Source organism: Phlebotomus papatasi, chromosome 3, assembly GCF_024763615.1.
Source record: "Phlebotomus papatasi isolate M1 chromosome 3, Ppap_2.1, whole genome shotgun sequence".
Taxonomy (NCBI): domain Eukaryota; kingdom Metazoa; phylum Arthropoda; class Insecta; order Diptera; family Psychodidae; genus Phlebotomus; species Phlebotomus papatasi.
The window spans coordinates 29838266-29851274 of record NC_077224.1 but is presented as its reverse complement, the minus strand read 5'-3'; the positions used below and the strand labels follow the sequence as shown (position 1 = coordinate 29851274).

The following is a 13009-nucleotide window of genomic DNA, read 5'->3' as shown; positions in this document are numbered from 1 at the left end:
TGGGCGCGAATGTTTTCGCGGATATTCGAGGGGCGCGTAATTTTTCGCGGGTCGCGTATTTTTTCGCTAATTTTCGCGGGTCGCGTATTTTTTCGCTAATTTTCGCGGGGCACGAATTTTTTCGCTGATTTTTGCGGGGCGCGAATTTTTCGCGGATTTTCGCGGGGCGCGATTTTCTCAAGTCGCTGACAGAGAGATTCTCAATGAATGTAAAGTTCAGGCCTCTATCTTTCATAGTTTCCGAGATAATCGACTTTAAAGATTTTCAGACACTTTTATGAATTTCTCATTTCATACAATTTTTTTTCGTTTTCAAGTGAAATTTCGCTCATACCAAGTCTGAAAGAGGCTCTAAGTGGATGTAGAGTTTGAAGCCTCTATCTCTCATAGTTTCCGAGAAAATCGACTTTAAAGATTTTCAGACACTTTTATGCATATCTCATCCAATTTTCCTTATTAATAACGATATTATGTTGCATACAGTTTAAGAATTATTAAACGAAATTTGCATATATCGTTCGAGTTTGCCACAATCCATATTTGCAATGAAGGAATCGCACCTCTATAAGTTGATCTAGGCTTATCACTGGCTTTTCTGTTATGTTTTTATATTTCATAAGTCGCATTAAGATATTGGGAGTATGAAACAGTATGTAGTTTAAAGCTTTAAAATTCCTGATGTTTGCTAGAGAGGATAATGAAAAAAATATTACACATTGGCTACAAGTGCTCTATAGCCATTTTTGGGGTACTAATTGCCACTAGTTTTCCAGACGAAATTTTAAACTGGAGATACCAAATATTATTTCACTTGATACACTGAAACCCACTAATGCTAAATATGTTTCTTAAAAACTAAAATGAAAATGCTTTAGGCGACCTTTTTAAGCAATTCTTGTAATTGAGTCTAAACTGATGCAAAAGACCTGAATTTATTTCACAAATTGCACATCCAAATGACAATATTCTTAGGAATGTAATGGTCAAACATTATTTGTAATAAAATTACGCTAAGCCGTCTCTCGGCTAATCCTCAGGTCTGTCAAGGCTCTTACAGATAAAAGTAGATAATCGAGATAATCATTATAGATTATACAAATGAAAACTATCTCATAATTAACTTTAGCAAATAGGAATCATAAACCAAAGAAACCAAAGAAGAAAATAGGAATCAGAAACTGTAACATCAAGTTTTATGCCTATTTTACAAAAATGTTTAGGGTGAAGTGGGGCACCTGTGAAAATGGGGCACCTTTGAAATTGGGATTTTTCACCTACTTTTAATTAAAAATTGAGCCTTATCGTGATATAATTTAGCTGCACAGATTGAGAAGCTAAATTAGATTATAATATGACTCAATTTTATTTAAACATGCATGATTTTATTTAATCATGCGAAACCTTTAATTTGCGCCCCCACTCGTCAAAATCGATCAAGTAGAACCGGAGATATGGTATTTTGAATTTCGTGAACTTTGACCCCTCATATCTTCAATTTTATTGTAAGCAGAACGAACCTACGCCACTTTTTATAAATTTCATAGCCTAGGCTACAACATTCTAAAATATGACTAAAAGACCCAATAGTTTTTTGCATTTTTTGAGCAAAATGTGTTTGAATTTTAACGCTATCGCAGCGCCATCTGTGGTGACTTTTTTAACTTTCATCTAAAAGTGTTCATCGAGACGAAACCAAAACCCAAAATTTAGGTCAAATCAAAATGTTAATTAGAACCGGAGATAGAGGCCGGTCAATTTTCGTACTTTGACCCCTTATAGCTCGGAGCTGGGGTTATCGATCGACTTAACTATTTTCTTGTTTGATAGGTAAAATCTGCGGATAGAACATACTTAAATTTGAGCATAATGGTGCCTACACACTAGAAGTAATTTTCGTCAAAAATTGCCTTTTTTAAAAAATTCTGACATTTCTGCCTACAAGGATAGGGGAAATTTTCTTTAAAAAGACATTTCTTAAAGAAATTTCTAATGTGTGTGTAGCCCATTTTGAAATTTTTTCTTTTTATTAATAACACCCTTAGCGGTAGTTTTCTGAGCTTCCGATGTCAAAAGGAAAATTCACTAAAATTCACATTTTAAGTTTTTTCAATTTTTTTTAAATAAAATACACAAAGTAGAATGACATATCTTTCAGTAAAAAATAAATTTATTTTAGTCAGATAACTTTAAATCGGTATTTTTATGGAAATTGGAAATGAGTTTTTTTGCACAAATATTTTTTGTTGCTTTTTCTCTGACCTGTCACATAAAACTGGGAATAGCAACAAAACGAAGAGTCAAAATGAGTTCAAACTTTCAAGAGATATTTATAAGACTATTACCGAGGACACTATAGCACTTTTAAATAAATAAAACTTTTATTGTCGCTGTAAATGCGATTTTTGTGAAGACCGCCTGGAGGCGGTCTTACCCGTTACAGGGTTAAGCTCCAAACAGCGACCGGACGGACGGGAACGTTTTTTAGCCATCCATATATTCGTGAACAGGAACTAGCCAAACGCCAAATACATTTTGGCAAAGTTTGGGGCCTATCGGAGGATATGAGATTTTGTTAGGATTATAGTGTTGTGATTGGTTAGAATCTCACTTAATAAATATATAATCTGCAAGACATACTTATTTTTTAAAATAATTGATTCCTGAGATCCATATACATGTTTTGGAGAGGGAGGAGAAAAGTATAGAGTTAAAAATAAAGGTCATCCGGTCATCTAAACTTACGAAGGAGGGTTTCCAAAGACTTTAAATGGTTATCAAAATCTGGTAACATATAAAAGTAAAGGAATTATACACATTGGTTTTATGTAAATATGTATATATTTACAAATTTCAGCTGGACTGTAGGGAAGTAAACAAAAAGTATATTTTCAAAGATTCCCCATTTCAAAGGTGCCCCACTTCCCGCTATTTGATTTGTGTATCCTAGTTTATGTGCAATGTGATTATATTAATTTATCGTATTGATCTTTCTCTTCTTTCGATCGAATGAAATTATTTTATTATGAAGAATTAGATTTTTGAATATATGTTTTACGTTTTACATTTTTCAAACATGGGGAAAATCTAATTTTAGTCATTTTGAAAATTTTCAAAGAGTTTTTAGTAAGTGTTTTATTGAATTCAGGATTGATTTATTCTATTCATCACGACCTAATTAGTTTGATAAATTTAGTGTCAATTTTACCGACAGTTTTATGCATTATTACTTCAGACGATTTCTGAGACATGATGTTACGCTGTTTGTCCATCTGTGCTTTTGTCTGTCTGTCTGTCTGTCGGTCCGTCTGGCCATTACCATACCTAGAGCCCAAACGGCTACAGGTAGAGACTTGAAACTCTCAGGAGACCCCCCCCCCTCAGAAGTTGCCCCTGGGACCATTAACATGCCTTTCTCTCCAAAATCTTTTTTTTTTGGATTGCTTACAAATACGCCGTGCGTCAATTTGGGATAAGTTTCAGGGATTACCTAAGCGAACATTTTGTCCATATACGAAAACATCGTATAATCATTCCTAATTAAAGGTTAAAAAGGTACTAAAGAGCATATTTCTCAACCCAATGGTATTTCCGATAAAGCTAAACCGGTTGCAATTGGCTCTAAATTGCTAAAGAACCAGTTCATAACCGATAAGTAATTTTTGTCCGAAAATCAATTTTATTACTCTTAAAACTATTTTGGAGGATCTTTTGAGTGATGTATTAATCGGTTTAAGTCAGTTGAGAACCGGTAAACGGTAAATGATGTAAAAATACTTATGATGTGTAACATAACATCATAAGTATTATCATCATACATCATAACATGTATAAATAATGAGTTCAAGCACTTCACAAAGCTTTGGATGCTTTGCCATCTCTTTTTGAAATAATATTATTTGGAAGCCTTTTAGAGTTCAACAGACAATTTGCATACCTAGTAGATAGTATTTTTAATGTAAAGTGTTATGTTCATATATTACTGATAAAATTGTAAATTTTGCCTATTCCAGTCGTGTAAATGCTGTTGATTTTAACTCGTTTAATGTGCATTACTTACCAGATCGTCAATTCTGAGGGCATCTTCATCGCTCAGTCCCATGCTTCTGGTTAACTTTAGGTAGGTGGATGTAATGGGATCATTTGATCGCAAAGTCGCCATGATAACGGCTGTTGAAATTTTCGAAGTACCAGTAAAGTTTATTGACTGTGGCAATGTGTCATCCTCCTCTCTTGTCTTGCTAACATTCTGACTGTAGTTGTTGTATCGTTTTTTCGGTGGAGTGGTTTTGCACGGAATTTTCATTTCACACATGTTCTTTTCATTAAAGGGCAGTGTTGGTGGATTTATCACAATGCTTTTGGAATCTTTTTCATCCATTGGAGGTGGTGGTTTCATTGGAAAATTGTTGGTTTGTTCTGCTTTGACTGCAGCTGCATTCGTGGGAGTTTTTGATTGGGTAGAACTGTCGTAGAAGGCTTTCAGAAGGTGATAGTACTCATAGAGTTGACTCCTGGTAGTGTTGAAATGTTCGATGTTAGGTATTCCATTGAAAGTATTCCCGGGAATAGCCAATTGGGTATCCCTGTTCAAAATAGTGTGGCTTTTTTCTGTTTGATCCGATTTAACTCTATTGTATTCAACCGAAATTCTCTCCTCCCAATCAATAGGCAGTTGAATTATACTTGACGAAATAGTTGATTTCTGCTCGGTCCCTACATCCGTTTCACTTTCAGCCAAATCGCAATTCTCTCGCGTCTCTGGTTGATTGTTAATTAATAATCGATTGTCGGACGAATTTGCCACTGATTGGTGTGGACTACTATCGCATTCAGTGGGACTCTCAGCATCATCTAAATGCAATGGCGAGTACGGTGTTGGCAGCTTTTTACATACAACACATCCAGAGAGGAACTTTGTGACAGCCTCACGGGGCAGAAATGCATACGATTCCGTGATCTGTGTGGAAGAGTATTGATAATTTAGTTCAGCTAGCGGAAAATTAAATAAAACATTGCATTGCGTACTCACAGTTCTATAAGTTCTCTTCTGTCCAGCATGGCGACCAGACCGTCCACCAAGCCCAACGTGAACACCAAAGATGATATCGAAAAATAATTCAACAATAGCCACTCGTCGGTATAGTTGTGGAGTTTCCTAAATTCAACAAAAATTAATGAAATTGATTTATGATGACATTTTGGATGTTTTTAAATATTGGTTAAAGTCTAAGTTTAGTATATTAATAAAAGATTGAATAAAAACATTTCTCCATGGGCGGTAAATGGGTTAATAGAAAATTCTCAAAAATCAGGGTTTGTTCTAGAAAAATTTTTGAGTCTTTCTCAATAAATCAGTTTATGACACCTGCCGTCTCTAATACATACAGTAGACTCTCTCACAATCGGGAATATGGGGCAAAATGTCATCCGGTTTAGCGATAGAATTGAGCGTCAAAGCCTTTGTAAGTTCCACAAAAAGCGCTCAATTATAAAGAATCACGATAAAATAGGAAGAGCTACAGCGTATTTGAACGAATTTGCTTCATAATTAAACGTGAAAATTGTCAACAAAATTTGTCGCCCGATTGAAAAAGAGCCGATTGAATGAGAGTCCACTGTATTTCATTTATTGAGATAAAAACGATTTTAACCTCTACTCATTCTATCTGACTTAACCCTTTATCAGGTAAGACCGTCTCAAGACGGTCTTCACAAAAATCACATTTACAGCGACAATAAAAGTTTTATTTATTTAAAAGTGCTATAGTGTCCTCGGTAATAGTCTTATAAATATCTCTTGAAAGTTTGAACTCATTTTAACTCTTCGTTTAGTTGCTATTCCCAGTTTTGTGACAGGTCAGAGAAAAAGCAACAAAAAATATTTGTGGAAAAAGCTCATTTAAAATTTACATAAAAATATCGATTTAAAGTTCTACTTTGTGTATTTTATTTTAAAAAATTTTAGAAAGTAAAAATTTGAATTTTAGAAGCAAAAAGAGTTTCAAAAACTTTTTATATTTTCCCACCTAGCGCCTAAACTAAAAGATATAACAAAGATTGGATGGTATTTTCGACTTTATTGGATCATAATTATCCTAGAAAACTCTTTCTTACAACTTTTTTTCGCATATTAAAGAAAACACTGTTAGAGGGTCAACACTGGTCATTTTTTAAGGAATAGGGTGAAGTTAAATCAGTAAGCACCTTTAATTTGGGGTGGTTTAAAATTGTTGTTTTTTTTCTCCTATTTTTGGAATTAGACCTTTCCATGATATAGTTTAGCTTCACCAACCAATTGTGAAGCTAAATTACATTATAAGTTTCAATCCCTTTTAAAAATAGGAGGAAATCCAATCAGAATCATATAAGTGATCAGTAAGTGGCGAAACACATCTTGGAAAAGTTTGGGCCCGATCGGAGGACATGAAATTTTGGAGATCGTTAAGAATCTTACCTAATATTCATTCTTAGCTGATGATTTAAACTCGTACTTATAATTCTTGATTGTTAAAAAATAAGGCAGTTTCAGCCATATGGCTAAGTCTCAGATCTGAAGCTAATATGGATTAATCCGGAGGTGGCCAAAAGTCCCGAACGCCAAAATCCCAAAAGCCAAAAGCCCGAGCGCCAAAATCCCGAAAGGACCAAAATCCCGAAAGCCAAAATCCCGAATGTTCACAATCCTGAACGGGACGAAATTATATGGAGGATAATGTGTAGAATAATTTTCCAAGACACAGAAAATTTCTCTTTGCCTCCAGCAAGCGCGGGTGGAATCGTGGGAGTAGCTAAAACATTTTTAAGAATTCGGGATTTTGGCTTTCGAGATTTTGGCGTTTGGGATTTTGGCTTTCGTGATTTTGGCGTTCGGGACTTTTGGCCACCTCCGGATTAATCCATATTAGCTTCAGATCTGAGACTTAGCCATATGGCTGAAACTGCCTTATTTTTTAACAATCAAGAATTATAAGTACGAGTTTTGGCTTTCGGAATTTTGACCGGAACCCGCATTAATCAAGAAACCCGAAAGTCTCACTAACTTTTCATTTTTGTATTCCTCCAGTTTTGGTGTCGCACAATATAACATTTTTTTTGTTTAAATTTTAAATGAAAGTGGCTAAGAATATATCTAAATTTGAAAATGTACAGTGCTGATTTCAAACTATAGATATACGAAAAAGGAAAATATTGAAAAAATAAATAAAATAGTTACCTATTTTTATTTATAAGCCTAAATTTTCCTAAAATTCAAAAAATTATACAATTATCGCCGGTAATTCGGATGACATTTCGATCCCAAAGCACAAATTGAAAGAGTCAACCGTGTAATAAATTTACTTTCGAAATTTATAGCCATATCATAACGCATTGTCATATTACGTGCATCACAAAGCCATTTATATAGTAAGAAATCAATTCAAATTGGAGTCCTATTTGAATCTTATATTACTCTTCTATACTGGCAGACAAGTGATAATTTGTGAAATTAACAGGAAAGACATCACCAAAATCTGTATACAATTAGGTGTGTTTTTAATGATTATTTCTAATTGAATTTCCATCCACCCTGAACCAAAAGCACCCTAATTTTATTTTCTAGCCTTTAACCATGAGACATGCAAGTGTATCCCTCTTGAAATGCTCTCACTTAATGGATTTGATCGTGAGTTGTGTTTTGGTGTGTGTGTGTGTGGGTGTGTGGGACATTTCGCGTCACAAGGAATCACTGGGAATTTAATTCTCTTCACTTGGATATAGAAAATTTAATTTATACCACAGTCTCCGGTTTCTACTGTTGGTCTTTGATATATACCCGAAAATAGATTTTTATGAAGAAACTTTCGTGAGTCCAGGGATTTGATGAAAATTTCTGATGCTATGGATTGACTGTGGGGGTGCCCCACGATGGGGAAAACAATGTGGAGAGAGAATCGTATTGGAATTAAAGTTTAATCCAGCCCTGATGGTATTTTTGTTACATAGTCCAAAAGAGGAATAAAGTTGATATGAAGGGGACCGATTGTCTGTGTATGTTTCAGTAGAATACAGAGGCACGATGTGCCCATGATTCGTCCTGGACTCCTCCATTTCCCATCAAAGCCCTTTAAAAGCACATACAAATGCCAGGTTTTCGGGACGGTCCACCATTCGTCTATGTGTTAGTTAGTTTGGGTTGCTAAACAGGGAAAATTGCAAAGGGGCTTGTCATTTTTCGCAAAAGCTATGCGAGGAGGACCTAGAACCAAAATAAAAGACGGCATAGGCATAAAATTAAAGCAAATAGCGCAATTTGAAAAAAAAAATGTACTGAATTTACTGAATCGCTTTTGCTTTAAATTAAATTTTGGTTCTTTTTTACGCTTTTTAATCATATCTTAGGATATATTTTTTCCAAATGATAAGCCTCTTAAAAGAGTCAGCAATGGGACAGCAATGGAAGCTGTCTGTTGGAGTGGGAAAAACTTTTTTGATGAAGTCCCAAGGAGTGATGGCAAGATTAAATTGGAAATAGAGGAAAAGTTGGGATGTGCTGAGAGAAATGTTTTTCATATCGTAGGCATGGTATTTTAAAATTAATGTGGCAAACCTTTGTGAAATTTGGGACATAGAGCAAGCAGTGTTTGTTGGGCTTCTCCACTAGGTCCTCATTCAAGTTCAGATCTCCTTTGAAGTCGACTGGGCGCTCGGTTGTAAAACCTAAAATCGATTAGAACAACGTTGTGATTTTGCCCCAGATTAGATGGTTAAAAATTTCTTATAATAAATTACCTTTTGCCTTCACCCAAAACCTAAATTTGGAGCTGTCCGGATTGTTGGTCTCTTGTCCAGAAAGGGCTTTTATTATTCTCGCTTGCTTACGTAACGTAATTGTCTTCGTTTTAGCCAGATCACCATATGTCTTGAGGACCCACGGCTGGTACAACTGTAAGATTTTAAATGTTATTATCCATTCACATATAACCCTTTCTTAGTTAAGATATATCAAACAAAAACTTACAATATAAAAAAAATTTATTATTATAATTTAATAACATGGACAACAAAAATAGGATTTATTTTCAAGAAAAGTAATATTAATTTTTCGCAAAGCTGTCTGTTGTTTTAAAATTACAAGAGTAAGAGAAAAACTAAGAAACATATTACGTATTTTCGTAAGAAACTTGTATATCTGAATAATTTTAGACCTTAGTATTTCGTATGCTAGGGGTAAGTGGGGCACTTTTGAAAGTGGGGCACTTTTGAAATTGGGATTTTTTTCCTATGTTCAAGGAAGTGAGCCATATCATATTGTTATTTAGCTTGTCAATCTGTTTGTGCAGCTAAATTGTATCAAAATAAGGCTCAATTTTATTTAAAAGTAGGTGAAAAATTCCAATTTCAAAGGGAGGGGAGACCGGGGTACAATTAGACAGGGGTAGAAGTAGACAGTGGATTTTTCTCGTTTCCTTTAAAATGTACATTGAGCAAAGTATTTTTTTTAATGAAAAATGAGGCTTTTTTAATCAAAAAGCCTCGTTTGCTGGCTAAAAGTACCCCGGTCTCTCCTACCCCACTTTCAAAGGTGCCCCACTTCCCCCTACATCTTTAAAATTTATAATTATTTTTTTTGTTTAATTTAGCAAAGTTAAAGAAATATTTATTTAAAAATTTGAGCTCATTCCATGCAAAGTATTTGGAACCAAAAGTTAGTCCACAGGAATTTCCAAAAGGCTATATGTGGAGCTCAGAAGCAAAATGACACATATCCTATGGCTAAAGCATAGGATATGTGTCATTTTGCCTCTGAGCTCCACATATGTAATATAAATTCGTTATGTTAGTACCTTATATGATTTGTACTCATTTTTAAATTCTGACATCTTAAATATGATGTGTACTATGGTAAAATTTCTAAATTTTAAGTCTAGACAAAAATTGTGTTAATTCTTTGTGAAATTCACAAACTAGACGGTTTGACGGTTTGCCACTTGAAGAGGATGACCAATGAACTAGAAAAAAATAGTTATATAGGGGAAAGTACTCTCCCTTTGAACGTTCATGCCTTAGAATATTGTGAATTTTCTTTTAATTCTCCTAAGAGAGTTTCACATTTCTATTAGATATCAGTTAGCTTATCATGAATTATTGCTGATTACGTGATAATTATGTGTAAGTCTCTTAAGAAAATAAAAGAAAATACACATTATTCGAAGGTATGAACGTTCGAAGGGACAGTACTTTCCCCTACTAGGAACCTAACAGACTAAACCTCTGATAATTATAGCCAGATTTGTTAAAAGAAATGGCATTCAAATTTGATATTTCCTAGAAGCCTGGCAGTATCACTCAAAGGAGTGCTTAAATGTAGGTTACAGATTTATGTTATTTATTTATTTATTTTTTTTTATTTTTATGTAAGTGACTTGGGTTAGTAACAGTTGTATATTCGTATAGGTTTTCGGTCATGATAGGCCTAGAACCTGAAACCTGGTTATAGAGAGGGATGGGTGGGGATATAAAAAAAAGAAACCCGACAGGATAATATAATATTTTTCAATTCTAGGATTTATCTTTCTTTATTTCTAATTTTACTCAAAACTAATTTTTCATTTTTTGAAAAATTTTCTGATTTTTTCTTTCTTGTTACTTTGGTGTTATCTTGTTAAAGTTTTTGTAGAATTATGCAAATTTGATGAATTTCCTAATTAAAATAATTATTAATGAATAACCGTCACTTTTATTGCTAAAATAAATAAGCGTTTAACCGTTTGATGACGATTTTGACACCGGTGATCCATAGAAAAAAGAATTTTTCCTGACTTAAAATTATTTTTTTGAATGTTTGTACGTAATCGTTAAGTAGAAGGTTGTAGGAAGCTAGAATATTACTGCTAGAACTTCACAGAGATAGCAGTAGGTAAATATAGGATGAAAGAAACACATATTGACACTTTAAGTTTTGAGAATTAGTATCGTTCGTGTCTACTACTGACACCCTACACTCTACTCTTTATCAATTGGGATTTGGAATATGAAATTTTAACATTTATCTTAACAGGAAAAGGTATAGAAAAACGTCATATTCGTCCGTCTGTTTGTCTGTCTGGCCATTACCACGTCTATATAGAAGTCAAACATAGTCTTGGGAATGGGACCTTCGATGAACTTCCCCATAAGTCGACCCTGGGACTGCTTTTGCGACTCCTTTTTTTGCAAATCTCTAGCTATTTAATATAAAGTAAATATTTATGCTCAAAAGTGACGAATTTTCAAATTACTAAGGGAGACTGGGGCAAAACTTGTCAAAACGAATATTTAATTCTTTCACAAGCTCTGATAAAACTTAAACGTTTTATAATGATCATATTCTTATAGGAAATTTACTGCTCTACAACATTGCAGGAGACTATTTTCCCCTATCTCGGAAGAAATGTGATTTTCGAATCATTTTCTAAAAGTCAATTTTATGGAGATTCTCAAAATTGCTGGGGCAAATTTTGTCAGTCTTCGGATAATTTGTGACGTTTTACTCTCGCAAAGGCTAAAAATATCAAACAGATATATTTTTATAGGAAATTTATTCCTCTACAACTTTGCCGAAGATAATTTTTCTCTATCTTAACGAGAAATGTGCTTAAATTGAGCTAATCAGTATTGATATATTCTGTAAGTCAAATATCCCAAAAATAGGGCTCAAAATTTCATTATTTTTTATTTTACATAATCCTTCCTCGAATCCCTTGAAACTTTGTAAGTTTAAGAAGGTTCATGAGGTTATCTACAATAAAAATTTCAAGCGTCAGTCTCTTTTATTTTAGAAAATAGTGAATATTGAAATTTTCGTTATGACAAATTTTGCCCCAGTCTCCCATATTTTGAATAATATTATCATTATTAATATTATTTATTATTATTATAATTTTAATTTTTATTGAATAATTATTTCTGTAACTGTCAAATTTTTCAGTAGAGCTAATTAAGAATCATGACAATATTGCATGTAAGTGTACTGCAAAATCTAAAATTTTTAACCACTCCGACACTAGTCCCCAACGAGTGGCCTTCAAAGTTGAAGCCAATTTCTTACTTTCACATACAAATGCGTATGGGAATTTTTCTGCACTCGTGATAGTTATGCTAAATATTTAAAAAGTGAGAAGTTTTTCCGTATTATAAGATACCTTTCCGTATGGAGGGATAAATATACTAAATTTTTGTTTAAATAAATTTTTTCCTCGGAGCACTGTGAGCAGAGTCCGAGATCAATTTAGGAATTGGCTTCAAATAGCTCCATATAAAAAGGCCAACTTGCCGGACGCTTGCTCTGACAGTTTATATATTTGTGTATTTACGAAAAATATTCGGCGTGGAAGGCTTTGAAGCTTCGCACACCCACTGACTTCGAGTACTTCATATCGCTCCTTGGAAATTACAAGGGGCCAACTCACTTTTTGGCGATTTTGATGTTTTAATGCACTCAGACAGAGAATTTATTAAAATTTCAGATGATATGAGTCAATAAATTTCGTTATTAGAAAAGTTTTTCAAAATTTTACTCTTTGTGATTGCTTGCGCGGTTTTTGAAGTCAAAGGGGCACAAAATAGATTTATCGTTCAAATTTTTGTGAAACAAGGGACTAACTCAAGCAAGTTGATCCCGTGTCATTCTAATTTCATGAAAATTTGCGCATCATTTAGAATGACAAAGAGCTAACTCATAAAAAAACATATTTTGAAAGGTAAAAATATGTATGTTTCGATGTTTATAATAATGCACAACGCACATTAACTTTTGTTTAGTAAACATATTTTTGACATTTTAATGTGAGTGACTGAGATCTAGATCTAGTCATCTCGCTCATTCTCATGGTAAATTTTGAAAACATGTTTACAAACAAAAGTTATTGTGTACTGGCCATAATGCTCATACAAATAGAAAAAAATTAAATTGTTTTTATTAACATACTTAATTGATATAATTATTTATAGAAAGTTGAATCTTTCATGCTGTCTCCTGAAAAATGGCTCA

General features: G+C 33.7%; 1 protein-coding gene across 2 annotated transcripts in view; it reads right to left on the bottom strand.

Moving 5' to 3' along the window:
- The window catches only part of LOC129807527 (nucleolar protein 4), a 39409-nt gene that overhangs the window by 25433 nt on the left and 967 nt on the right, over positions 1-13009 (bottom strand). For both annotated transcript variants that reach the window (XM_055856859.1, XM_055856860.1), the window contains exons 2-5: positions 8770-8923; positions 8588-8697; positions 5030-5155; positions 4058-4957 (exon numbers count right to left, since the gene is read on the bottom strand). In XM_055856859.1, coding sequence (XP_055712834.1) covers positions 4058-4957; positions 5030-5155; positions 8588-8697; positions 8770-8923 — 1290 coding nt within the window. The remainder of the gene's footprint in view (positions 1-4057; positions 4958-5029; positions 5156-8587; positions 8698-8769; positions 8924-13009) is intronic.